This window comes from Acartia tonsa, chromosome 6 (genome assembly GCF_053477335.1).
Source record: "Acartia tonsa isolate MP-2025a chromosome 6, ASM5347733v1, whole genome shotgun sequence".
Lineage (NCBI taxonomy): Eukaryota > Metazoa > Arthropoda > Copepoda > Calanoida > Acartiidae > Acartia > Acartia tonsa.
This window is the reverse complement of record NC_137265.1, coordinates 26229535-26257016: the sequence shown is the minus strand read 5'-3', so window position 1 is coordinate 26257016 and position 27482 is coordinate 26229535. Positions and strand designations below refer to the sequence as shown.

General features: G+C 31.1%; 1 protein-coding gene across 1 annotated transcript in view; it reads left to right on the top strand.

Moving 5' to 3' along the window:
- LOC145322231 (uncharacterized) overlaps positions 1-27482 on the top strand; it is a 72496-nt gene that overhangs the window by 20157 nt on the left and 24857 nt on the right. The window contains exon 2 of the mRNA XM_080164094.1: positions 22107-22230. Within this exon, the coding sequence (XP_080020220.1) occupies positions 22107-22230 (124 nt within the window). The remainder of the gene's footprint in view (positions 1-22106; positions 22231-27482) is intronic.

Sequence of the window (27482 nt, the reverse complement as noted above, 5' to 3'; positions counted from 1 at the left end):
CCTTGTACCGTCTGTGGGTTGGGTCTTTCAAATCAGCTGAATCTTTCAAAAATGTAAATACAACCGGGTGCTGGCAAAAGAACAAAAAGCAAATTGGAAACTAATTTGAACACAAGGACGCCCAAGCTTTTTACTTTGAATGAGGGGTTCCATACGTTTAAGGGGAGTAATCTAACGTATTTTTTAAAAACTTGTGGGGTGTAAAATAAGAGATTTCAAAGTCTAAAAGGGTGAACACCCCTTTACCCCTTTTCTTGGACGTCTTTGTATGAGCTGCAATGATATTTGCATTCATCCTAGTTAAATTTGTTTTGCATTGTCTAAATACTGTTCAATTGTTGAAAAATATTTTGAAAAATATCTACTGATCTCAAAAAACTGACAATAACCCAATTACTTAAAATAAGGACATGGTTAATTTGCCACCACCTGAGAGAGAGCTCAACCATTTATGGAAAAATAATTGAAAACAACGTAAATTCAGGCAAAAAATAAATTTGGGAACATCTGCAATATATTAGTTCTACATTTGTCGCTAGATGTCACTAAAAACTTGATAATTTTGATTTGCAACAAAGTATTCACATCATTAGGAAAAATGTCTTGTTAATCACAAATAACTATGGCTTAAAAATGCAGTATTGTAAATCGGAAAAGATGATTATGAGTATAATTTTATAGTCAGGAGCCTAGTTGTGAAAAATTGATAATCACAGTTTTAAATACTTAACTTAGATTTAGACAGAAATGGCAATTTTACACAAAAATTGTCCCTTTCTTTTTCAAAAAGCAGAAGAAAGCATTAAACAGCTGAAATTAGAAAGCAAAGTTTAATGAAATTATTTTTCGTCTGCAACGCTCTAGGTCTTTGCAATTGGAAATCAAATAGTAAGCTCTTTATACATCTATACTATAAATTTATTATCTATACTATAGTGTGTGTTCTCTCTCTCTCTCTCTCTCTCTCTCTCTCTCTCTCTCTCTCTCTCTCTCTCTCTCTCTCTCTCTTTCTTTCTCTTTCTCACTCTCTCTCCCTCTTTCTTCTTCTCTCTCTAAAACCTGTGCGGATGCGATTGGACAATAAAGTTTAGCCTTTGCACATTTTTTTCTGTGAAATTGTTTGCATTCTCGCTTGAAAACTTTTAAATAACACTCTAGAGCACGATCTAGGAACACAGTAATAGTGTCTGACTGATTATGACGTAACAAAAAAAAATTAGCCAATGAGAGGCCGTTATTGACCAATGGTAAAATTTATAGTGGCTCTCATTGGCTAATTTTTTTGGTTACGTCATAATCAGTCAGACACTATTACTGTGTTCACGATCTAGGAACACTGCGAATTATTTAATTGTGGTTTGAATCGTGTATTATTTGTGTGTATTTAAATTTCATTTATGAGTTTCAATAGTTTTCTATTTATTGGGAAAGACCGTGAACTTGCAGATAAAAGGAAATTGGTTAAAATGAAAAAAGACAAAATTAACATCTTAAAGATTACTTACTTAAGAGAAATTATGTTTGATTAAGTTATATACCATAGGGGTTTATCATCAATGTTATCTATCTTTCTATTTTTATCTCCTTTTATATTTGTTTTATCTCTTTTTTAATGTAATGCTTTATCTAAATCTTATCTGATTATTTATGATTATTAGAAATCTCTCTTCTAGTTGCTTTCTTTCTCTCTCTTTTGTCTTTCTGCCTATCTTAAATTATATTTCTATCTCTGGCTATAGTCCCTTTCGTGGCAACGCCTCTTAAGGGGCGTTTTGTCGTATTTTTACAGTAGCTTTTTATAGGTTCTTTTAGGTTAGGTCAGGCGATTGCCCCGCAGGTAAGACATTTGGCCCCACAAGGTTAGAGCCCCCTTGCAAGGGCTAGAAATAGAATAAAAGCTAGTTTGAAAATATAAATAAACGCCCCTTACGAGGCGTTACCACGGAGGGACTATAACTCTATCTCTTTTTATCTCTCAATTTCTCCATCTTTCTACATATACCTATATATCTATTTTTTTGTTCAATACTGGTTTATCTATCTCTCTATTCATGTTATACATCTAACAATAATATTATTCCTTTTCTATATATCTCTATAGCTCTCTTTTTATTGTGTTATACTGACTCTTTATCTATATATTAATCTATTACTTACAAAACAAGGATGACAACATCCATAAAAGTGAAGCACTGAAACGGTAAGACAAACGTACATAAACACTTATATAGTGTCAGAACTGAATAATCAGAATATAAATGTATAAAAGTCGAAGCAAAATTGTAATTAAATTGTTAAAAAACTTCTTTATACAGGATAATGTTTATGGACTTTATTATAGAGTTGCTTCACTTATAACATTATTCTTTGTTGTCCCAGGAATTAATATACCAAAAATCAGATCAATCGGATGATAAGATCACATAAAAATTTTTTGGTAAAAAGGAAAAAATCAACATGTTTAAAATGGACGCACGGAAATTTGGGTTATGATTATAGAGTTGCAACGCTTTCTAAATCGTACCTAACTACTAAAGGAATCACCATGCCTAAATTAACGAAAAAAGCTATCCGTTACGGACGGACGGACCGACACTAATTATAGAAATGCTTCGATTTTAAAGATATCTCCTTGTCTCTCCCCTCTTATCTACTAATCTTTATCTCTTTTTTACATTTATCCTTCTATCTCCCGGAATTGTATGAAAAAATTTCCTGGATTAAGCGGGCGAAACCGTTAACCCCCCATGACCTCATATATAACTGGGAGAGGGGGGGGGGGGATTATGGTGATATGGGAAGTAATATGAGTCAGGGAATGTTCAGTAAAAGGTGGCTAAATCAACACTTAGACTCAAATTAAAGTGTTAGTTTCATTTTTTAAACTAATATAATTGACTAAGAATAAATAATAATAATAATAACGGAAAACATGGTTGCTGAATGCTGAACTTAGAATTTGCCAAATTTGATTAAGAAGGGATGTTTTACGTAAGAAAAAGACTAAAAGTATTTTTTATGTTCAATCTGCAATATTAGGCTGTTATTGTTATAAAGAAATCAAATAGAATCCATATACTTTTTATATTGAAAATATTTATTCAAACTTTTAGTAACAATCCATGTTTTTTTATCCATACATGCAAGTAACAAATATTTTAGCAATATTCTTTATATTTTATTTTTGAACCCACTTTACTTTCCACTTAAAATTTCAATATAATAGTACACTATTCAGATGTTTTATTTTAATAATTTTTTTTGTAGATTTTTCAAAGCTTTTTTTTGGAAATTGAAATTTCTATATTATGTTGGTATATTTTGGAGGGAGTTTTATAAGTCACATTGCTAATCGAGATGAAATTGTAAAAAGATGCTTGTATTTTACATATTGCGATATATTACCTTATTACATAAGAGAGTTAATGCAGCCCCCCCGATTTATTTGTTCAATCCTATTATATAAAGTAATAAGGTTCTTTTGTCTGTTTCTTATAATTTAAATATCTTGTAAACCGATTGAATACTCAAAATTAGCTGATCTTTATATTAGTCCCAGGATGGTTTTAAACTATTTTATTTTTAGATTTATAGATTGAGATGATTTAGGCTTTTTTTAGCCTATAACTAACCTATCAAATACAGAGCCCTTAGATGCTGGGACGCAGCAGCTAGTTGTACAAAAAGCTAGAACTATGGGGAATGGGGGGGGGGGGGCTGATATGTGATTGAATTTAATAAGATTTTTCCACTTTGCAAGTATACACTTACATAATGTGTATGAAACTTGCATTATAAAAATGCAACTAATCTTAAAAAAATACCCAACTACATTTTAATACAAGATGATGAGTATTGATACAAATTTTTCATAATGAAATGTATCTTTATCTCATAGATTACAGACGCACTAAACTTACCTGTTAAATAATGACAGCTTTTTCAATTCTTAACCCTAACCTATTTTAGTAGATAAATACTTTAATTGCTAAAAAGTTATTTGTTGGAAAGAAGCTTCGCTCCTACGTTCTTGATTATAGTTTAATTAACACTTTAAAAACAATTAAAATTCTAATTATTTTTCCCAAAACATAAAATTCTATTCAGAATTCCGTGTATAGGCTTTTTTTAGGCTAAAAACGCCGAAAAACCGCAATCCCAAAAACCATAAATAATCCTTAAACGGACACTCATGGTTTTCATTTTATAAACTAAATGCAGATTTCAAAATTTTTAGACAAACGTCATGCAAATAAAACATCATTATTAACAAGATTTTGTTCAATAGAAGGAATCATAGTTACCACCACCCCCTTAAATTTTTTAAATGCAAGAAATTTTAGCTATGTTTACCTCCTAAGCGTCGATATAACCGAATAAAGAACAAAACATGCAACCACTATCAACCAAATAAATCAATTAGTTTAATAATTCAAAATCCGAGTGTCTCTTCGAGTGTTTAAATTGAAGTTATCACGAGATATGGTTACTTTACATTTCTGGTAATAGGTATCTTACAAAGTAAGATGTATCAGTGGATTTCTGGTAATAGGTATTTTTCACAGTAAGGTGTATCAATAGAATTCGAATTATAGGTATCTTACACAGTAAGGTCTATCAATGGATTTCTTGTAATAGTTATCTTACACATTAAGATAAATTAATGGATTTCTGGTAATAGTTATCTTACACAGTAAGGTGTATCAATGGATTTCTTGTAATAGTTATCTTACACAGTAAGATAAGTCAATCAATTTCTGGTAATAGTTATCTTACACAGTAAGGTGTATCAATGGATTTCTTGTAATAGTTATCTTACACAGTAAGGTGTATCAATGGATTTCTTGTAATAGATATCTTACACAGTAAGATAAATTAATGGATTTCTGGTAATAGTCATTTTATCAGTAAGGTGTATCAATGGGTTTCAGGTAATAGGTTACTTACACAGTAAGGTGTATCAATGGATTTCTGGTATTTGGTATCTTATACAGTATGGTGTAACAATGAATTTCTGGTAAAAAGTATCTTACACAGTTAGGTGTATCATTGGATTTCTATAATCGGTATCTAACTTATAAGATGTGTCAATGGATTTCTGGTAATAGGTATCTTAAACAGAAATGTGAATCAATGGATTTCTGGTAATAAGCATATTACACAGTAAGGTGTATCAATGGTTATCTGGTAATAAGTATACTATACAGTATGTTGAATCTTGGATTTCTGGTAATAGGTATCTTACACAGTAAGGTTATCATTGGATTTCTGGTAATAGTTTTCTTTCACAGTAAGGTGTATCATTGGATTTCTGGCAATAGTTATCTTACACAGTAAGATAAATTAATGGATTTCTGGTAATAGTTATCTTACACAGTAAGGTGTATCAATGGATTTCTTGTAATAGGTATCTTACACAGTAAGATGAATTAACGGATTTCTGGTAATAGTCATTTTATCAGTAAGGTGTATCAAAGGGTTTCTGGTAATAGGTTTCTTACACAGTAAGGTGTATCAATGGATTTCTGGTATTTGGTATCTTATACAGTATGGTGTATCAATAAATTTCTGGTAAAAGGTATCTTACACAGTTAGGTGTATCATTGGATTTCTGTAATCGGTATCTTACTTAGTAAGATGTGTCAATGGATTTCTGGTAATAGGTATCTTAAACAGAAGGGTGAATCAATGGATTTCTGGTAATAAGCATATTACACAGTAAGGTGTATCATTGGATTTCTGGTAATATACATAAAATACATTTGAACTATTCTAAGCACGTTATTGTCAAATATATCAGAAATTATATGTAAACTTAATATCTTGGAATTCAATGCATGTACTAAATACGCCTGACTCTGTACATGTGCGTCAGTGTGTGTGTTTGGGTGTGAGTGTGTGTGTGTATGCATGTGAGTAAGAGTGTGTGTGTTTTTCAAAGTTATATGTTATACAGATTATATTTGTAAAAAATAACTTGAAGACAACTTTTTATTTAAAAAAAATAATTAAAAGTCAAATTAAGTCCATACAACACTATTTTCAGACATATTTACCGCTATAAGACAATGTAAAAATGTCTTATCTAATACTACATTTTAAAAATGTACCTAAAATATGCTGTTTTGGTCTACCTTTATTGAAAACCAAACCATGAAATGTATTTGAAGTCATACGAATATACATTTTACATTGTTATATTTCAACTTATCAAATATTCTGAAATAAAGTAATAGATAAATACAAAGACCAAAAATCATGTTTATAAGTAGCGCAGCAATAACAATCTAACTTTATTTTCATAGAAACTAATGTTAATTTGCGTTATTATTTGCGGATTCCTGTAACAAATAATTCATTTTTTTGGAACACAAAAGTTGAAAACTACATTTATTTGTCACATTACAATGGTTATTCATACAATTTAAAAGTAATAGCATCGTATCAATATCTAAATTGAAAGATTTTTTTCTAAAGTCATATGTGTATAACTTTATGCCTTGAAATATTGAATTATAATGAAATGAACTAGTGTATACAACATTTTATATTTGGATTCAAATCATGTCTTTCAAAATTTAGTTCAAATAAGATTAACACAGACACAATTTACTGGAAAGTTTTCATGTTTTGAACTGTAAGATAAAGAGTCGTTTCTTCTGTATTATTTAATATATTGCGACGGCTCTTTGGAATTTAATGAAAGTTGCTATGGATGAAATATAATCTTAATACATAGTATCCTATAATATAAAGTATATAGTAAGGTCTTTTTATGTCTAAAACTTACTGCTGATCCGAATTGGTTGTACTTTTCAGGGAAGCTTTATAAATGTATTAAGGTAGATTTTCTTTGACTTCCTTCGCCTTCCCCTAGAGGCTAGGTGCGTAACTTTTAGTTCATATTATAACAGCTAGTTTAATGTATGGAATAATATCATAATATGATAAAATTGCCCTCTAAAAAGATTTTTTTTTAAACTTATAAATTAAAAACCAAGAAATTTAGAGAAAAAATTAGGTGATTATAATCATTAAATGATCAAAATTGTGTCGAATGCTTCAATATTTTTATTTAATTTTCACATCCTTGTCTTGAAGATAAAAAATATTTTTTTTTATTGGAGCAAGGCAACTCAATAATTAAGTTATTGTACTTCTGTAAAAAATTAACGTCTTTTCTTGACGCGGCGTGAGGTTGACTCTAAAATTAAATTTCCATGTCGACTAACAGACGCGTAATACTCATTTTTCCTCATTATTTACATTTTAAAAGTTGTTGCGCTACTTATTAAAATGATTGATCTTGTTTATCTAAAAAATATTGATGAGAAATTTCACAAGTAATTTTATTTTAATATCAATGAGATTTTTTTATACAAAAAAATTCCTTTACAATATAATGAAAACAAGGATAATAACTTCAAGGTTCAGCGTTAGGATGCTGTTGAAAACAAAACTATTTCAGTAAAACCATGGAAAATTCTGAAACAATTGCATTTTCTAGTAGTATAGCTACTCTATAATTCAAAATGTCCGGTGTTCTGTCTAACTGTCTGTGTCCTTTAGAAACTGTATGGATAAAATGTAATTTTCTCGGCCGATAAGAGGGATAGACGGCTGAAATGTTTTGTGAAGTTTCCATGTTACAATTAATTCACTTGGTCTGGTTGTCTGTCGATCAGGCTACAATTAAAATTATCTACTTTATATATACTTCATATTGATTGTTTATGACCAATGAACATCTTCTCTTTCACTTACTTTGTCTGTTTGTCCATCCATCACTTTCTTGTGATACCTATTTATGAATTATACCATGCTTGTTTATTTTACTTTTTTCTCTCCCCTTCTTTACATCACTACAGTCTTTAACTAGAAATATGTGTTTCTAAAAACATAAAATTTTCAACACATATGAATTATCTTTCATAATTTTAATAGCCCAACATTTTAGCATTCATTAAGGGTATAATTTCCAAGATTACATATTATTTCTTTTTAAAAGGCATAACATAAATGTAAGTTTAAATGCTTTACATAAAGATCTCTAATAAACCAACGTTAGTATGTAGTTATGATGTTATTAGAATTCAGTTATGTCGTTATTATGTCACTTTTTATTACTAAACATGTCGTTATCATTTCAGCCCTGGACAATTTATTCAAATCTATAAAATCGAAAAATATTGACAGAATGCCAAAAGTTTTGTCTAAGAAAATATAATAATATATGTCATCTTTGTGCTATTAATATTTACTTCTACAGAATATCTAGCATTAAAAATACTACTATAAGCCATCAATTTAGTCTTAAAATGATATTAATAGTATAGTTTATGTTGATATTTAAACAGCAACCAACCTTATTCGCTTTCCCACCATAAACAAATTATTCTTGTCTAAGATTAAGGCAGTATCAAATAAAAATGATAAAGTGCATTTTTAAAAGCGAAGCTTTTCTATAATGAGGGTAGGTCCGTCCGTACGTCCGTCCGTAACGGATAGCTTTTTTCGTTAATTTAGGCATGTTAGAATTGTCCTGTCGATTTTAAATTTTACATGGTGATTCCTTTAATAGTTAGGTACGATTTAGAAAGCGTAGCAACTCTATAATCATCACCAAAATGTCCAAAAATTTTAAACATGTTGATTTTTTTACTTTTTCAACAACAAATTTTAATGTGATTTAATCATCCGATTGATCTGATTCTGATTCCTGGGACAACAAAGTATAATAAGCGAAGCAACTCTATAATCAAGTCCTTAAAATGTAAGTATGTCCATAAACATTATCATGAATCAAGCAGTTTTTCAACAAATTAAATTACAATTTTGTTTTGACTCTTATACATTTATATTATGATTATTCAGTTCTGAAACTATACAAGTGTTAATGTCTGTTTCTCCTACCGTTTCAGTGCTTCGCTTTTATGGATGTTGTCATCCTTGTTTAGTAGTGGAGACTTCTCTAAAAATAGAGTCTGTCTGTTCTTCAATTAAACTGAAATGGAACAAACATATATTTTTATATCAAATGTAGAAAACTTTTTTCTACAAATGAGAAATAATAGAAATATCCTTATAATAAAGTAATAGGATGTGAGTTTGTCTGTGTGTTTGTGTGTGTGTTTGTGTGTGTGTTTGTATGTTTGTACCGAAGGATCTCGCTAACCGCTGAACCGATCGGGTTCTCCTTAACAGGGTAGATTCTCATATGTCCCGGGAAAATTTATAACTATTTTGGGGGAGGGCTTATGATAAAGTAACAGGATGTGTGTTTGTCTGTGTGTTTGTCTGTGTGTTTGTGTGTGTGTTTGTATGTTTGTACCGAAGGATCTCTCTAACCGCTGAACCGATCGGGTTCTCCTTAACAGGGTAGATTCTCATATGTCCCGGGAAGGTTTTTAACTATTTTGGGGGAGGATACCACCACCCTCCCTAGAGAAATAATTTTTTTTTTAAATTTCGCGATTTTAGAAAGAAAGTTCAACGAAAAATAAACGTCAAACGTAAAATAGCCATATTTTAGATTTAAAAAAAAAAACATTTAAAGTGCCACTAGAGGCCTCGAGGGGCGTAGCCGCTAGTAAAAAATAAAAGAATACTCAGCTTGCTAAAGCTACGTTATCTAACAACACAATTCTCCTTGTTAAGATTAAAGTAGCATCAAATAAAAATATTATATGCAAATTAAATTTGACTTTAAAAAAGGTAATTCATCAGAAGGCCCTAACCACTAACTACAGCCACATTAATTTACAGTTCAAATTTTTAAACAAGAATGGAAATATACTTTACATTCGAAAGAGTGAAATTAATGAAGATACAAAGATATGCTAAAAAAGCATCTACTAAACAGATATCTTGAATGGCGAGTCTTTTCAAGTTTCAGTTTGTAATTTTAGTATATATTTAATTCTTAGTTCTATAAGCAGGTTTTAGGCTATTTCTATACATATGTAATTATTAGTCTTGGATTCAATTGAGAACATAAACAATAAGTACATAGCATTTATTTTAGAAACCTCTAAATACCTACTGAGATAGGTTAACATAAAGTTCAATTACAAATTTATATTTTTTTTATATATGATTTGATCGTATTATATTTTCTACTTAATTCTTAGTCTGCCCTGTTCAACAGCTTTTTTATTTTTCATTTTACGAGTAAAAAATATTTAGATATTTTTTGGGGGTTTCTCATCCTCGCAACTCAGTTTAATTATTTTAACAAAAAAAATCAAGTTTTCCTATTCACAGATTTAGAACAATCTAGAGAATAGAAGCAATACGGAATACATTTTGCGAGTAAAAAAACTAACTGAATTTCAGAGGGAAATTTTTCAAAACAGCAAATTTTTTTTCTACATATTCACGAATGTAATGTTAAGAATAGTTTACATTATTTCAATTTTATCCAGAATTAGCGACTTGTTATAGAGGCCTCTGGAGCAATTAAGGAAGGAAGGGAAGGAGTCAAACCTCCTATTTTTATCATAGTTTAAAAAAAAGGATTGAGGGTGTTATTTTTTCAGAGACGATTTTTCTTGTAATGTTTGAGGTACCCCAAATTAGTCATGAATCCTCCCTTGACCTACACGAAGCTTCAATGTAAAGGAGAAACACATCGGTTCAACAGTAAGGAAGATCTTAAGCTACTGACACTCAAAAAGACAGACACCCTGTTACTTTTATATAAGGCTTATTTGTTAAAATTTGACTCTCAAGTTGTTTCGAAAAAGAAAAAACTTTACTCTAATTTACGTACTTTTGTTTAATTTGATAATTATTGTATATACAATTTAGTTGTAATGCCAGCACACCTGGTTAAAGGCATGTGCGCTGATAACATTAAATGCGTGAATATTTTTTAAAGTGCCTAATATGGCACAGCATATGTGCATAATCATACATCAATGGATAGGCAACTATTATAACCCAGTTTACATGGGTTTCTATCCATGTATTCATTGATTTAGCTTTCCTTGTCAATATATTCTTTTTGAGTGCCTTATGTAAGCCATATAATATATATGCTTGGGGATAAGGCTTATGTAAGCAGCTGAATGTTGCTGAAACTGCGGCTGCCGAACCCTGCATGTAAAAAACAAAAAAAATTATTAGAAAATAATCTACTGACAAAGCATCAGTTGCTTCTAAATTTGTTTGTCTTCTTACAAATGAAAAGGTCTGTAATTCAGTTTTAAATTTTGATAAGTATACCTGGCACCAAAATTTTAAATCATCGGTAGCTGTCTACTAAATTTTTTAACACCTATTACGAACATATATCAAGTCTTGGCTAAAACTTTTCAATAATATTGAAATCGTAATAAAAAATGTATTGTATTAGCAATAAGAAAGTAAGATAACATATTTTGATAACAAAAAACGCTTCACCTACGAAAAAGATAATAATAATATAAGTTATTTTTACTTATTACTTCATCCATACATGGTTCTATTAGAGCTAATATGATATCATAATGAACTACGAACATATTTCTTAAAATGTTATTCAACGCCCCTATTTTAACACCGAGGCTATTTTTAAAAAGCATTATGTGTGTTGCTATATCAAACATTCAAAAATAATTTTTATTAAAGTGAATCATTATTTTTAAAACCTGTCTTAAAATTGAGTTTACTTTATTCGACTTCAATGAAAAATAAGATTTAACCGAAATTTCTTTATTTTCATATCTAAGGAAAATTGCATACCATGCAAGACAACTTTCTATTAAAGCAAACTATAATATATAAGTTGTTATAATTTGATAAATATGTGATTTCCTTCAAAGTGCCTGGCGAGCCCAGAAATGTATTTTTTTGAATATGAGTATATGATAGAGTAGCTTCAAAACCAACAAGGCCTTTGGAAAAGAAAACAGATTGTTTTAATTTCAACAGAAGTTTCAGATTAAGATGAATTGTTAAAAACCAAGAACATAATATTTCCGTATGGTTTACAAGCACGCGTTTCCTTCCAAGTAGCGCAGCCAAGTTTCCTTTTGGATAAACGTAATGTTGATATTTAAAACTAGAGTTGGCTCGATATAATTATCTCCCTATTGGCTAGTTTTCTATATGCATATCTATTTCTCAATAAATCTATTTTCCTCACCTGGCATTACTATCTAAAAGAAAGTAAATATTTAATAATCTAAATGATTTTAAAAAGATTTTTTAAATTATATTTTTTTCTTTACATTACCATCACCAAAGGGTTAATGATGATGATTACAATTTTAGTTTAATATTTGAACACACAAAGTGTCGCTACAATCGAATTCTTTTAAAATAGAGTTTTCTTAAATTTATTATATTATAAATCTAAATTTTCTTTTTTATGATTAGAAATTAAATACATTGATATAAGGTAAATAGCAACATGAAATTAAAAAAAGGAATTTATTTTTAATAAAGTAAAATAATGGGTCTTATCGTTCTGGGCAATGAGAGTTTATTATGGATTATTGGAGCACTATGAGTTTTAAACAAATATTCCTTGGAAAATTTAAGCTCGTTTATAGACATTTATTTCCTATATAGATCTGACATGGATCTTGAAGCAATTAAGCAGGCCGTTTTGTACATGTTAAAAATTGGAAGATTTCATTAAATAAAAGTTATCGCAAATATACTTAGTAAATGATTTAAATCAGTAAAATTATGTTTAACAGCTTAAAGACAGTCGACCAACCGATAACTTTTTAAACAGTAACTTCGTTAATTACATTTTTGAGAAAAAAAAATATTCTAAAAGAATCTTACGAACCGATGGACAGAGTTAGTTTAAGAGTAACTTTATATTGAAAAAGGATCTATCTGTTAAAATGCATATTTCTATTTATGAATTATAAGTTTTCAATGAATACTATTTTTGTAGCTTTTCTTTAAATAAACTTCGACGTTTTTGCTTATTGTTTGAAACGTCACATACTGAACTATACATTATTTAAAAGGAAAAATATCCTTAACCCTAAATGAAACTGTTTTGAATAAAAGAGAGGGAATGTCTGATTGAGCCAATAGAAGAATCGCATCGGAATTTACATTGGATCTCATTGGTTGAAATTATGTACACATTTTCCTACGAAGGCATGTTTTTTTTCATTTCATACATACATAAAAGTCAGCTGTTAACAGTATATTTTCTTAGTAGAAAGCTTTGCGGAATCAGAATTAATTGCCCAAAAATTTCGTTTACAATTTGAAAGCTTGAAACAAAGTTGGATTCTTAAAAAAAAAGTTAGGCTGGCAACTCGCTGGTGAGGCAAAATTATTTTTGTGAAAAATCCTCCAAAATCGAATAAAAAAATTTACAAAAATGAAATAAAATCTTAAGAGGGTTATTAACATATGATTTTGTTTAATTTTTGTAGATTTTTAATGTGCTTTTGGGTGATTTTTCACAAAAATAATTTTGCCTCACTATCGAATAGCGAGTCTATCATTTTTTAAGAATCCACATCAGCTTGAGTCGAAAGTAAACAATACTTTTGTCTGCTAGGAATGTTCTCTCTTAGATTTGACGAAAAAAGGGTTCAGAATATTCTTCTACTCTTCTATTTCTATTCTGTTTTGCTTCCAAACTAAGAAATAATGTTTAGAATATTAACACAAACACGTGAAGAAAAAAACCAAATTGCGACTTTGATCAATGATCATGGTTTTTGACTAGCTAATAGTTAGAGTTTTGATAGTTTTTTCGTTACCATACCCCTTCCTACAAATTACAACTATTATTAATATTAACTTTTGAAATTTTTTTGTTAAGAATATTTTCATTCTTGTTCTTTTTTGGGTGGATATAGTTTTATGTATTTTAAGAACATGTTAGTCAGAATCAAGATTATAAGGTATATACCATTTTCGTTTTAAAACCTCTGAAATAAAAAAGCAACGAAAATTTTCTTAAGAAAAACAGGAATAACTGAATATAACTTTATTCAACTTACTTGAACAAAGTGACGTCTTGACGTCCAATCTGACATAACCTTATGATAGAGTAGGTGCGCTACTAAAATAATATATGTAACTACGAAATTTATTATAATATTATTGTTCCCTTGAATTCTTGACAACCATACATGTATACACTGCAGAGTTGATTGATTTAAATTAGATTTTTAAAACTTATCCTTGCCCTTCCTTATAATATATCTTGATCTTGAAAACTTAACAAAAGTAGTTAGATGTGTTTCTGTGTTTTTGTTTTTTAAAATCTCTATAAATGTCATTTTCTTAAAAGATTTTTTATTTAATTTCAGTGATAGTTGTCTCATCTGGAAAAAATGTTTTTGCATAAACTTTTCAACCAGTTAATTATAACATAAGTTTGTCTCAAAAATGGTAATTAGGATTTGTGTAAAAAAATCCATTTAGATACTTTTTATTAAGAATTATCGGATCATAGAAAGAAAACGACGTAGCGGGTTTCGTCGTATTTTGACAGTAGCTTTTGATAGATTATTTTAGGTTAAATAAGGTAGAAATTAATGATTGCCCCGCAGGGTTAGATCCCCCCGACCAGAGCAGAGCAGAGGCTAGAAATAGAAGAGAAGCTACAGTGAAAATACGACGAAACCCAATATACCCATTTTTTTCTATTATCCGAAATATCTATCTGCAATTTGATTTAATTTAGTGTCGTAAGAAAGGGCATATAATCAGTGGGGGTTCACAATTCCCCCCCCCCCCCCCAATCTCTTCTCTACACTCCAATCACGCAACTGATTTGATTAATGGTTGTTTGTTTAAAATCAAAACTTAATAGTTACAGTTAGAAAATATAGAATTTAAAAATGTAAAATCATCACTATGACATATTTTTCTTTTTTTATTATTATTTGTTTTTCAAAATGAATTTGAATATCAAGAAACTAAGCTCTTCTATGTATGATTTAACTCTTTGGAAGTATTCAAGAGAATAATCAGGTTCTTAAGAATTAAGTATAAGTACATCCTATTATATAAAGTAGTAAGCTTTTTTGTCTGTAGCTAAGGATCTCACTAAACGCTTAACCGAGATGGTTCTCCTTTACAGCGAAGCTTCTCATAAGTGCAGGGGAGGTTTTAACTATTTTATGGTTGGGACCCTAGAAGCTTCTAGGTGCGTAGCCGCTAGTTTATTATAAAATACCATCACCAAAGACTAATTGATGAGGCCCGCTACTACAAAAATTATTTATCGCATCGTATTACAGAAAGCATTCTGGAGATTAAAGTAAAAAGATTAAAACCAGTGTTAGCCTCGAGAGGGCGAAGGTTAGGGCTAAAAATCTGGTATTAATTTTATGATTTTATTTTAAAATTTGAAGAAAATTATCTGTAATATGCGGTGATATACATGAGTTTTCAATATGACTGAGAACCGGCTCTGATCAAGTGGATATCAATCGGTTTCAAAGACATATTAGAAAAATGTTTCCTAAATGCCATCGTTTTCTGCAATCTAAATTATTGTAAACTTGCTATGCATTTTGCTTTTCTTGTTTTGACATTGAATAAAAACAATTCTTTATTATTTGGTTTTGAATAACAATCAAAGATGATAACGTTCTTAGCTGTAAAAAAGGTTGAAAATAAAACTGTACAAAAATGCAGACCTCGTATGATGCTTGTCCATGACATAGAACTTCAGACCAGTAACCAAGGATAATCATCTTTTTCTATAGAAAAAAACATCCAGTTTATTGGGTAAAGTAGCACCCATCAGCCTACCAACCCTTTGATTGCACGACCATTGTATGGAAGTCCTAACTGAACATGATATTGAGTTATGCATTTTTAAGGCATTCCCTCTAGTCTTTGTTAGTTTTGAATGTGCTGACCTATTTATATAACGTACAATGTGATGCACACTAATCTATGAATTGAATAAATTGTCAATACAGTATACAATACAGAAATTAGAAAATGGTTAGTGACCGAGCCACTAGGAATATAACGATAATTTTGTATTTGTATTAAAACAACAGCAGGATAATTGTCTCAACCATGACACTTTGGTTGAGTATGACTTCCGAATTAGCGGGAAGTTCTCGAGATCTGTTGGCGAACATACAAACCCCCAATACCAGGAACCATCAAGTTTCAACAGCAGGTTTGAATATAGATTTATTGATGAAATTATTTCAAAGTCCTGAAATTACAAAATCAATTAATTCATAATTCCAGTTATTTATAACCACGTAATCTTAATTGCTTTTTAAAAATCATTTTTCTCTACGGTTAAGAATCTTTGGAAACTTTGGCTTTAAAGGAAAATTATTTGGTTTAATAAGTCATTGTTAAATGCAAAAATAAAGCACATAAAAAATTACTAAAACATATATTAATCATAATTAATTTTCATGCTTAATTGGCTAAAGCCTTTTTAAAACTACATATAATCGTCCTATACACCATTCTTCTTAATAAAATTAACAAATTCTACCTGAAGTTCTTATGGTTTCAAATCCCTGGTATACTAGGGTCGTTCACGCACTATGAGACCAATGATAGGCCCAATTTTGTTCTCCGAAATCTTCACACACTCATATCTCATTCAAAAGTGAAACGTGGGCGCATATAAACAATCCATACCGCGCCACTTTATGAAAGGAAAGTCAAAAAAGACGACATTTGCGCTTAATTCTAGGATAATGATAAGGAATTAATTTCGAACTTGATAAACACAAAGCTTCCTCGAAAAGAGGTTAAGACACACCCCCCGTTTGAAAGTCAAATTAACTTCCTTAACGAGATTCAAGGTTTTTTTGTGCTGAGCACTAGCAACATTTCTCACTAAACTCAACTCACCATAATCACATGAGAATGGCCACATCCCGAAAAACGTGACAATTTTTGCTCCTAACTAAATGAAACCCCGTGAAATGCATACGCAATATTATACTCCTCACTAGGACTCATAATACCTCACATTTTAGGATAGAAGGATGGGGATTGGTTTGTACCATACAATATTCCAGGCACATGACACTCACAAGATCACATACACAAATCCTAAAATGGATAATCCTATTAATCATGATGTTGTAAATATAACAACTTATACTAAATAATAATCATTTCATAATCAATAGGTAATAAATCATTATTAATAAATCAATAAGTACCTACGAAATCAGGTTGAAATGTAAACAGATAATGGTAAATATAAAACGAAATAAACCTTAGACAAGAAACTTAAGATTTATAGGTACTTAAAACTAAATTCGTTAAGCATCAAAAAGAGTAGTAAGAAAAATATTTCAAAATCCTTGGGCAGAAAGTTTTTCAAACTTAATGAATAAGAACTGTACTATCTTAATCAACAATAAAACTTTTCAATACTTAGATAATAGCAAAATAATAATATTTTCGTTAGAATTTTCATCGAAATTATGAAAAAATACCAATTTTTCTTTGTAAAAAAATATGAGACTTTAAATATGAATTTTCAATCATTCCTTGATCTGAATAAAAATGTTTTACTTGATTGAAATTCATATGCAATTTTAAAAAAAATCTGCTAAAAAAATACTTGATTTTTTTCTTAGAATAAATATCGAATCACGCAACCTCGACACATTTATTCCTTTTTGGTAAACTTTTCAGGTAAGTTTTATAATGAATTGTACTTTTGAAAAGAAATTAAACTCAATAAAATTAAATTTGAGCATATAAAATAGAATAAAAATTAATCGCATTTCGGCTGATTCTTATTTTAGGCATAAAATAGGCATATGAAAATGTGGCTTTTTTTTACTAAAAAAAAATGTTCTCAATTTTCATAAAATAAGAATCAATTATTGATCATAATTTTTTTTTATAACCGCTTTTATTTTAATATCTGCGATATGAATGAAGGAAAGGTTAATTTAAAATATGCATAGTTTATCTTAAATTAATTCTGTGATATTCATATAAATAATAATCAATATTTTAATAATATCATACATCGTGTTCATTATTATAAATGCTTATCTCATAGAAAATAGAGTTTACATTTTTAAACATGAACGAAAATATATGTACCTAGGAAAATAATTGCTATAAAATACTTTCTCAAGGTTTAAAATTGTCCGAAGTCGCTAGGTACATATATTACTACGAATCTCTGCTCTCGGAATGAAGAAAAATCTTTACGCGTGGATTATTAGGAATCCTTGCCTCCGGAGTGAAAGAAAAACCTTTATTTGCTTACAAATTAAAACAAATATCTTGATTTTTTGCGATAATCTTTTTAAAATAATAATAAGAAATATTTTAAACATTATCATAATAATTTTACATGTTGTGTTCTTTACTTTAATGCATTATCTCATATGAGAATCTGAGAAATAACATTTTTTAAGCAAACGTGAACCATGAAAAAAAATACCTCGAAAAATAATTTAAAAAAATCTATTTTTCTCAATCTAAAAAAAAAACTGCAAAAATCATTTGGTAGTTAATACACACAAACTTCTGCTTTTCAAAATCATACTTAAAGAAACAAAATCTTTTAAATTCTGCTTTAAAAGTCTAAACAATTTTGTAGAATTTTTGTGCTTAAATATGAACAATAAAATTAGTTGAATAATGAATACTTATTCTTTACAGAACCCTTTTAGGTTCCCTTCACAAGCTTAATATATAACTTGTATTATTTTTTCTTTAAAAGATCATTTTCACACATAAATAGTTTATGTTGTAAATTAGATTTGTGGGGTTGGTAGACTTTCAATAACTTTCTGGCGGCAACACCCGCCATATTGCAGGCCCTTTACCCTGTGTCGGGCGGCCAGCTTGGCAGCAGCCAGGTCGATTCTTGATTCACAACAGCACCAACCTCATTATCAGAACCGGCTGCAACACAACCAATTTCAGCATCATCATTGTGAACGGCTACAGCCTCACCTGCCGTAGCAATGTTATCAACAGCTACGGCAGTATCTTTAACATCAGAAATGACTGCAATACAAACAACAGCATCAACTGCAGAAATAACAGGTTTCTCAATAACAGCATCACAAGCAGAACCAACAGGTTCATCATTAATAGCTACGGCAGACCCAACCGGTTCATTATCAACAGCTACGGCAGTACCAACCGGCTCATTATCAACAGCTACGGCAGTACCAACCGGTTCATTATCAACAGCTACGGCAGTACCAACCGGCTCATTATCAACAGCTACGGCAGTACCAACCGGTTCATTATCAACAGCTACGACAGAACCAACCGGTTCATTATCAACAGCTACGGCAGTACCAACCGGCTCATTATCAACAGCTACGGCAGTACCAACCGGCTCATTATCAACAGCTACGGCAGTACCAATCGGCTCATTATCAACAGCTACGGCAGTACCAACCGGCTCATTATCAACAGCTACGACAGAACCAACCGGTTCATTATCAACAGCTACGGCAGTACCAACCGGCTCATTATCAACAGCTACGACAGAACCAACCGGCCACGCACTCTCATCAACAGTTACGGCAGCTTTATACGCAGATTTCTGCTGACCAGCTCCATAGTCAGCACTTGTACAGATAAAACCACTACCAAAAATGGTTCGCCACAACATAGACTGGCCCACTTTCTGGTAGGTTGATGGAAACACGTCAGGATGTGTATTTCCAATGATGATATCTAAACCTCCACTAATATATGTAAATCTTTCTGGCGGCATCTTAAATATTTTGGCGGCGGTTTCCGGATGGACCGAGCGCATCTCGTTGCCACCTCCGAGGTTAGGCATAACAGCTGCCTCAAATTCTCTCAAGTTACCATCCCTGTCCTTCAGATAGAACACCACATTGCGGCAGGATGATTCACTACCGTCAGCAACAGAAATGTTTGTATATCTGCCGGTAGATTTCAGCTTCAACTTGCTGGACAACTTCTCAGACACAAGTGATAGATTTGCACCAGAATCAAACCTGACGGCGGCATGGCAGGCGCCGCCGCCAGGTGCTACAACTGGAACTATTTGCAGCAGAAAGGTACATGTGCTAGGCGCAGAACTTGATTTGTAGACTGTATTCACACTAGCACTAGCCTCATGCAACATACGACTATGATAACTGTCGTAATTATTGGTGCCACAGACACCAAGCTTATCCGAGTTAGATGAACGACGTTCCATCTCTCTAAGCCTTCGGTACATATCACGTACTTCTTGGCGCAACTCCATGGAAATTTTAAGCACTCCCATGTCCATCCTCACCTTCTCAACGACGTCGAGGTTCCTGGCGACAGTGCTCGACCTCACGTCGTCTGAATCATTGTCAAGCCAGTGCAGAATTTTCGTACACTGTTCCAACGACGCATAAACTTTATCTGCAACAGTTTTCTGTTCACTAGCTTCATCCAAATCACGCTTGAACTTGCGCATCTCACTAGTCTCCACGGCAGATTTTAGACTTTTTATTAGGTCAGATTGGTCCTTGACCTCACTAAAAATGTCACGAATTGATTTTAAATTCACATTTTCACATGAACTAAAACTTTGGCAGGCTTTTAGATTTTCATAAAACACTTTTATCTGTTCATCAAACACCTCTAGCCTTTCATTGCCAATAGCGATAGCTCGCTCAATTTTCTGCTTTTTAGTGAGCACCATATTGATTCACTAGGTAATTATTTCACAGAAAAATTGTCAATGTTTTTTGCATCAATACACTATATGCTATTGATTTATTGAAGAATGCTAACGCCTATTCTTCAGATTCTTTGAAGAATGCTAATGCCTATTCTTCAGAACCATTTGAAATTGCTTGTGCAGCTCCTTCCAACATCAGGTTATTTGAAATTTGCTAATGCCTAAACTTCAAACTTCACTTCTTTGAAATTGCTTGTGCAGCTCCTTCAAACATCAGGTTATTGAAATTTGCTAATGCCTAAACTTCAAGTCCTTTGAAATTGTCTCAACCATGACACTTTGGTTGAGTATGACTTCCGAATTAGCGGGAAGTTCTCGAGATCTGTTGGCGAACATACAAACCCCCAATACCAGGAACCATCAAGTTTCAACAGCAGGTTTGAATATAGATTTATTGATGAAATTATTTCAAAGTCCTGAAATTACAAAATCAATTAATTCATAATTCCAGTTATTTATAACCACGTAATCTTAATTGCTTTTTAAAAATCATTTTTCTCTACGGTTAAGAATCTTTGGAAACTTTGGCTTTAAAGGAAAATTATTTGGTTTAATAAGTCATTGTTAAATGCAAAAATAAAGCACATAAAAAATTACTAAAACATATATTAATCATAATTAATTTTCATGCTTAATTGGCTAAAGCCTTTTTAAAACTACATATAATCGTCCTATACACCATTCTTCTTAATAAAATTAACAAATTCTACCTGAAGTTCTTATGGTTTCAAATCCCTGGTATACTAGGGTCGTTCACGCACTATGAGACCAATGATAGGCCCAATTTTGTTCTCCGAAATCTTCACACACTCATATCTCATTCAAAAGTGAAACGTGGGCGCATATAAACAATCCATACCGCGCCACTTTATGAAAGGAAAGTCAAAAAAGACGACATTTGCGCTTAATTCTAGGATAATGATAAGGAATTAATTTCGAACTTGATAAACACAAAGCTTCCTCGAAAAGAGGTTAAGACAATAATTTGTAGCTAAAAACTATGAATTGGATAAATGCATTTGAAAACATTGTTTTAAAACATTTTCAGCATCATATTATTTTGTTTTTATACTTTCTAGATAAGGAAAGGATAATGGACGATAAATAATTCCTTCAACAAAAAAACTATCTTAAGCATGAAATGTTGAGGGGAAAGGTTCAGAAATGCTAAAGTGTCAACCTAAAATATAAAGTAGTAAGCTTTTGTTTTGTTTGACTGTTAAGATCTCGCTATTTATTCAATCAACTGAGTACTCGATTTTAGGAATATTTACAAGAATCTGTGGATGGTTTTTAGCTATTTATCATGCCACTCTTTATGTTCTATATAGGTGATGCTTCTTGTAGTGACGTGAATATCAGACAAGATCAGTAACATGTCGAATTCATTTATCATCCTATATTCGGCATTAATGATTAAATATGTCAACAGGACCATGTTAAAAACATTCTTAACAATGCTCAGATTGCTGACGGGTGCAGAGTGAAGATGTGCAGATTTGTAGAGTCCGAGGAGTGTGGAGTCTGCCATAGTCTCTTCATGAAAGAATGTCACATACAGATGGAATATACATATAAACCTATCAAGGAACAATTTCAGACATTTGATTTTCTTATTAATAAAATAAAACTCGTAGATAAAGGTATTAGTATTCTTCTTTGTTTTTTCTTATTGGTATCATATCGTTGCTTTCATTCAAAGTGCCTAGCGAGCACAGAAACCACCCCACTCCTTTTATCAAATAAATTGAAAAAAATTCCAATGTTAAAAATGTAGAGTAGTTGTTTAACCTTTCCATAGGTTGGTCGGAGTCGGACATAAGTATCGTAACACTAATTAAAGAGTTGCAGTGCTTCAAGAACGGAAGGAACAACAACACCATTTAAAATGCTAAAGAATTACAAATAAAACAATTTTTTTACATCTATTTATTGATCAAAATATTATATATGACAATTTTTTTTATTAATTTTTCAAAGCTTTAGTTAGAATCTTCCGTAGACTGATGTTCAGTGTTTGTATGAGTGTTGGTGTTGCTCTGCCCATACTTGTTGTGCCTGGCGGCTTTCTTGGACCTGGCCTTTACCTGGTGCTTCTTAGACTTGCGCTTGATGTTGTGTCCAGTGTCCTCTTCCTTGCGGGAGGTTCTCTCATGCTGCTTAGACTTGTAGCGACGACTTTTCTTATTTCCAGAGCCAGCTTTCAGGTTCTTGGCAAGCAATTTTGTAGCAAGCTTTGTTTTCGCTTTTCCTGCTTTCTTGACAGGAGTCTTTGCTAACTTTGTCTTATTTTTTGCACCGCCAGCCTTTAGATTTCCAGCAATAATATTCTTAGTTGTCTTTGCCATAGCTTTGAATGTGTGTTTTACGTTGAAGGTTTTAAATATACTAAGCTTTTTTCAATATTAGTTCCTAGATTTTTTTGATTTTAGTAGAAGATTTTTCTGAAAAAATTGGAAGATTTTAAAAAATTAGTTTTTAAAATTTATACTTGAACTAAAGCAAAATTTAACATCATATAATCTGGACGGATAAAGGGACTACCCTGTATCCAATAAAACCTAACCTAACCTGACCTAAAACACACAAATACGAAAAACCAACCCATCTACTTTTATTTTTAAATTATTTCAAAATAAGGGCGGGGGATGGTGCTCGTCTAGGCACTTTAATGGTCCTTCCTATCGTGTTTTAAAGACTGAATGATAATTAAGGATAGTTTTCATTATGGTATGCCTATATTAATGTAACTGGATTGTCTGTTAGTCTTTAGCGTAAGATCTCCCTAACAGTAATTGTCTGAACCAATACAATGAAGAATCTTTCATTCGAAATAAAATTTGCCCTTTAGAGGCAGTATACGAACAAAATGATTTTATTAAAACCTTTACAACAAAATGTTAAAATACTAAGACGGTTTCTTTTTTCTTTGTTAAGACAAAAAAAATAAAATCTCAATGACCTTTATCAAGAGTAAATTTTATCATAATTTTATCAAATAAAAATTTTATTATTTTGCCTAAAGCTAAACTGATATTTTCGTTGGTATTGCAGCTGCTTCTAAAATAATATTGTCGTATATTATAATAGTATTTTGCTATTTTTCAAGATGCAAACCTTCTTTTTAATTTGCCAATTACGCCCCTAATGTATGCATCGGCATAATATTATTTTTAATGTGAATTTGATAAGAGACGGTGTTATTAATGAACCTCTAGTGAGTGGATAGGTTGAGAGGGGAGGTATTCAAGACTCTAAGGTGGAAGTAAATGCTCCTTTGATCGCACGTGCGTTAATATGTAACATCTGCAAACTACAGACTAGACAGACCTACACACAATACTTAAATAGTGGGTTCGCTAATTTTATAATATATACAGTTTAGCAAGCAATTTAAAGTAATGGGAAAGACTTGTAAAATTTAATAAGGACATCATTCATACGCGGAATAATTGAATTAATTATAATCTGACACTTAGGTTTCATAATAGATCACTTTTTTAGGATAAACTTTTGTGATTTTTTTAGTTAATGAAAATACAATAGGTATGTTTAAAGACAAAATTGAAAACTTACATGTGACAGTTCTTTATAAAGAAATTCTCTTTGTGGGATATATACTTAAAAACATATTGAAGCACTTAACTTTCCATGGTATTAATTAACTAAATTAATTCAACAAACAGAATACTAATTTGCTTTAAAAAAAACCCAACTTTTTTTGGGTCATTAGAATTATTAGCCTATCCTTATTACTCTATATTAAATTTCAGATAATGACCTAATTAATTAAGGCATTAAAAATCGCACTAACAAGCTACAAAAAAAACAGGGATAGCAAGATCTAAAAAATAAGCAAACAAACTGAACTAAGGCAATCTTCCTCATATTTACTCAACCTTTACATCCATCTTGAGGATCATAACGTAAAAACAGTAAAAAATATCTATTTTGACCCATCTAATTTAAAGGACAGGTTAGGTTATCCAAAGGTTTAATTCCTCCCGATGGGTACCACGTGTGACAACAATTTTACAAAAAAAAAGATAAAACAGACAATGAGAAACAACACTGTTAGCTTCTTTAATGCATAACCTGAATTGTCCGTGTCTAAAATGTTCCGCATTCCCTAAAAGTAACAAATTCATTTTCCGTTTAACACGAGTTCGGCCCCTTCATGACATGATTTGAAAGAAGGGTAATAGGGATTCATAAACTAAAAGAGTAATTGAGCTAAGTTAAAACATACACGCAAAAAGATACTAAAATCTAAGCCACTATAACATAATGATAATATATAATACCTACTTAAATAGTGCAAGGGTTGAAACATTTACCACCAAGATGCAAAAATGTACAGATTAATTCGTAGCCTACTAATTAATCAAAAAATCATAAAATCTATATTCAAAGTGTCAAATAGAACATGATATTTATAACAAAACCTAAAATGGAAATATATTAACTTTTCACTTTGAAAATGGAAGGTCCAATCAAACTCATAGGGATATTGTGCCGACAGTTGATATTGATTGAAAGGGCTTCCAATTCTCATAGACGTATGAATGGTCATTTTTAGAAAGGTTAGATGTGCTACATTTTGAGTAGTGAAGCTACTCTACGGCTATACTTAAAAACGCCTAATAAAATATAGGCTTATCTCAAATATATCAAATATTTTGTAGTTTGTCTACTAGCGGATGCGCCCCTAGCATCTAGGGACTCTGTATTCGTATGCAGAAAAATAGCCTAAAACCATCCGGGGACCTATGTGAAGCTTAACTAAAATAGCGAACCCAATAAGTTCAGGAGTTATGGAGTTATAAAGCTTCATACAAAAACCTTACTTTATACAGTGTGTTTTTTTTATGAGAACTTTTTTGAAAGCAATTTTACCCCACTTATAGTTATCAGAATTTAATGATTAATGGCTTATTTTCTTCGTTTTTTAAGGCAATTAATAGAACAACAAAAAAATATTTCAGTTTTAATTTAAAAAGTACAGTAAAATCTAAAATTCAAAACTTAGGTGTCAACATCTAAAAATGGTTTTAGCGCATTTTTCTTATGCTCAAATAATCAACCTTTTGCAAGAATGGCTGCTAAACACTTCAAAGTTGAGATATAGAGCTAAAAATGTATACAGATACTACATGTACTACATTAGGGACATGTACTATAACATATCAAAGTTTGAAGGTCATATCTCCCAGGGAGAGAGTACTGGCCCCCCAAAGTCGACTACAGAAAATCCATTTTTTTAAGAAAAATGCGCTAAAACCATTTTTATATGTTGACACCTAAGTTTTGAAATTTAGATTTTACTGTACTTTTTAAATAAAAACTGAAATATTTTTTTGTTGTTCTATTAATTGCCTTAAAAAACAAAGAAAATAAGTCATTAATCATTAAATTCTGATAACTATAAGTGGGGTAAAATTGCTTTCAAAAAAGTTCTCATAAAAAAACACACTGTATAATAGGATAGGATAAATGTGTAATTTTGATACAGGCGTTTGATGACGTTCTGTTTTTAGGGATTATCCCCACTGGGCGGCATAGCATGGCTTTAGGCTATTTTTTATTGAAGGAACACTCTCATCTTAAAAATGACTATTATGCTTTCTGTAACAGATATTAAGTTTGGGGGTTATCCACCACTAATCTTCTCGGGGAGAAGCCCCTAGTAACTAGGGGCAAAGATAAAGCTAGAATCCGATAAATTTCCTAAGCCACACAAAAAAAACACACTCACGTACACGCAATGAAGAAAATGTGTGAGTATAATTTAACAAACTTAGTTACATGAAGTCGATCTCAACGGACATACACTAGCTATAGAGTAGGAAAACTAACTAATGACAGAATAATAACAGAAACCACAAAATTAAGCCTAAACAGGAATTGACGTAATCGTCTTTTACTTTGTTTGCACACAAGAATTTTGTTTTTATGCATGGAATTTCTAATTTTCCATATTTAAGAAAACTAATAGTAGGGTAAGAAGCTTATCAAATATTGTACGCTTGTAGACAACAATTTATAACAAACAAGGACATGAGACAAGTATTTTTCCAATATATGATATAAATAATAGCGGCTACGCCCCTAGAGGCCTAAGTTGAAATCAGCTGTTTATCAAAAATGTCCGCTGGGCGGCGTTTTTTTTAAAATTTTTTTGCGATTTTTCAACCTACCCACAAATAGCTATAAACCTTCCCAGGACCTATGAGAAGCTACAATGTACAGGAGAACCATATTGGTTCAGCAGTTAGAAGATCCTTCGGTACAGACAGACACCCTTTAACTTTATTTTAAGAATTCTTATTAAGTTCCCTGACATTATCCCAGTGTCTTTTTGTCTTCCAAAAAAAAATTAGGTTTCTAGGCGAGTTAAATTTTTTTTATCTTTCTTTGTCCGGCATATATTAAAATTTATTTGGATTGAAAAATTTATGGAAATATTTTGAATTTTAATTTCTTGTCCTTTATACAAAAGGAGAATAGGGTTCACTTTTTAAGCCTCTTTTTGATGCTTTTTAATCTAAAATATGAAATAGGAGGAGCTATCCGACCGACCTCTGTAAATTTTAAGTTAAAAAAATTTCAAAACATATAAGGAGCTTAAATGTAAAGTATAGCCAAATCAGTCTTCAGATAAACATCCTATTACTTTTAAATTAGAATTATCATTTCCCTGCTAGTCAATAGATATGTGGACATTTATTGTTTGATTGTAGGTTAGGTTATGTAGTACACATTAGCCCTGCAGAGACAAATAATGAAGCTCTCAAAGTGTCTAAAAAAATCAGCCATGTGACGTCATAAAAATGAGAGGTTT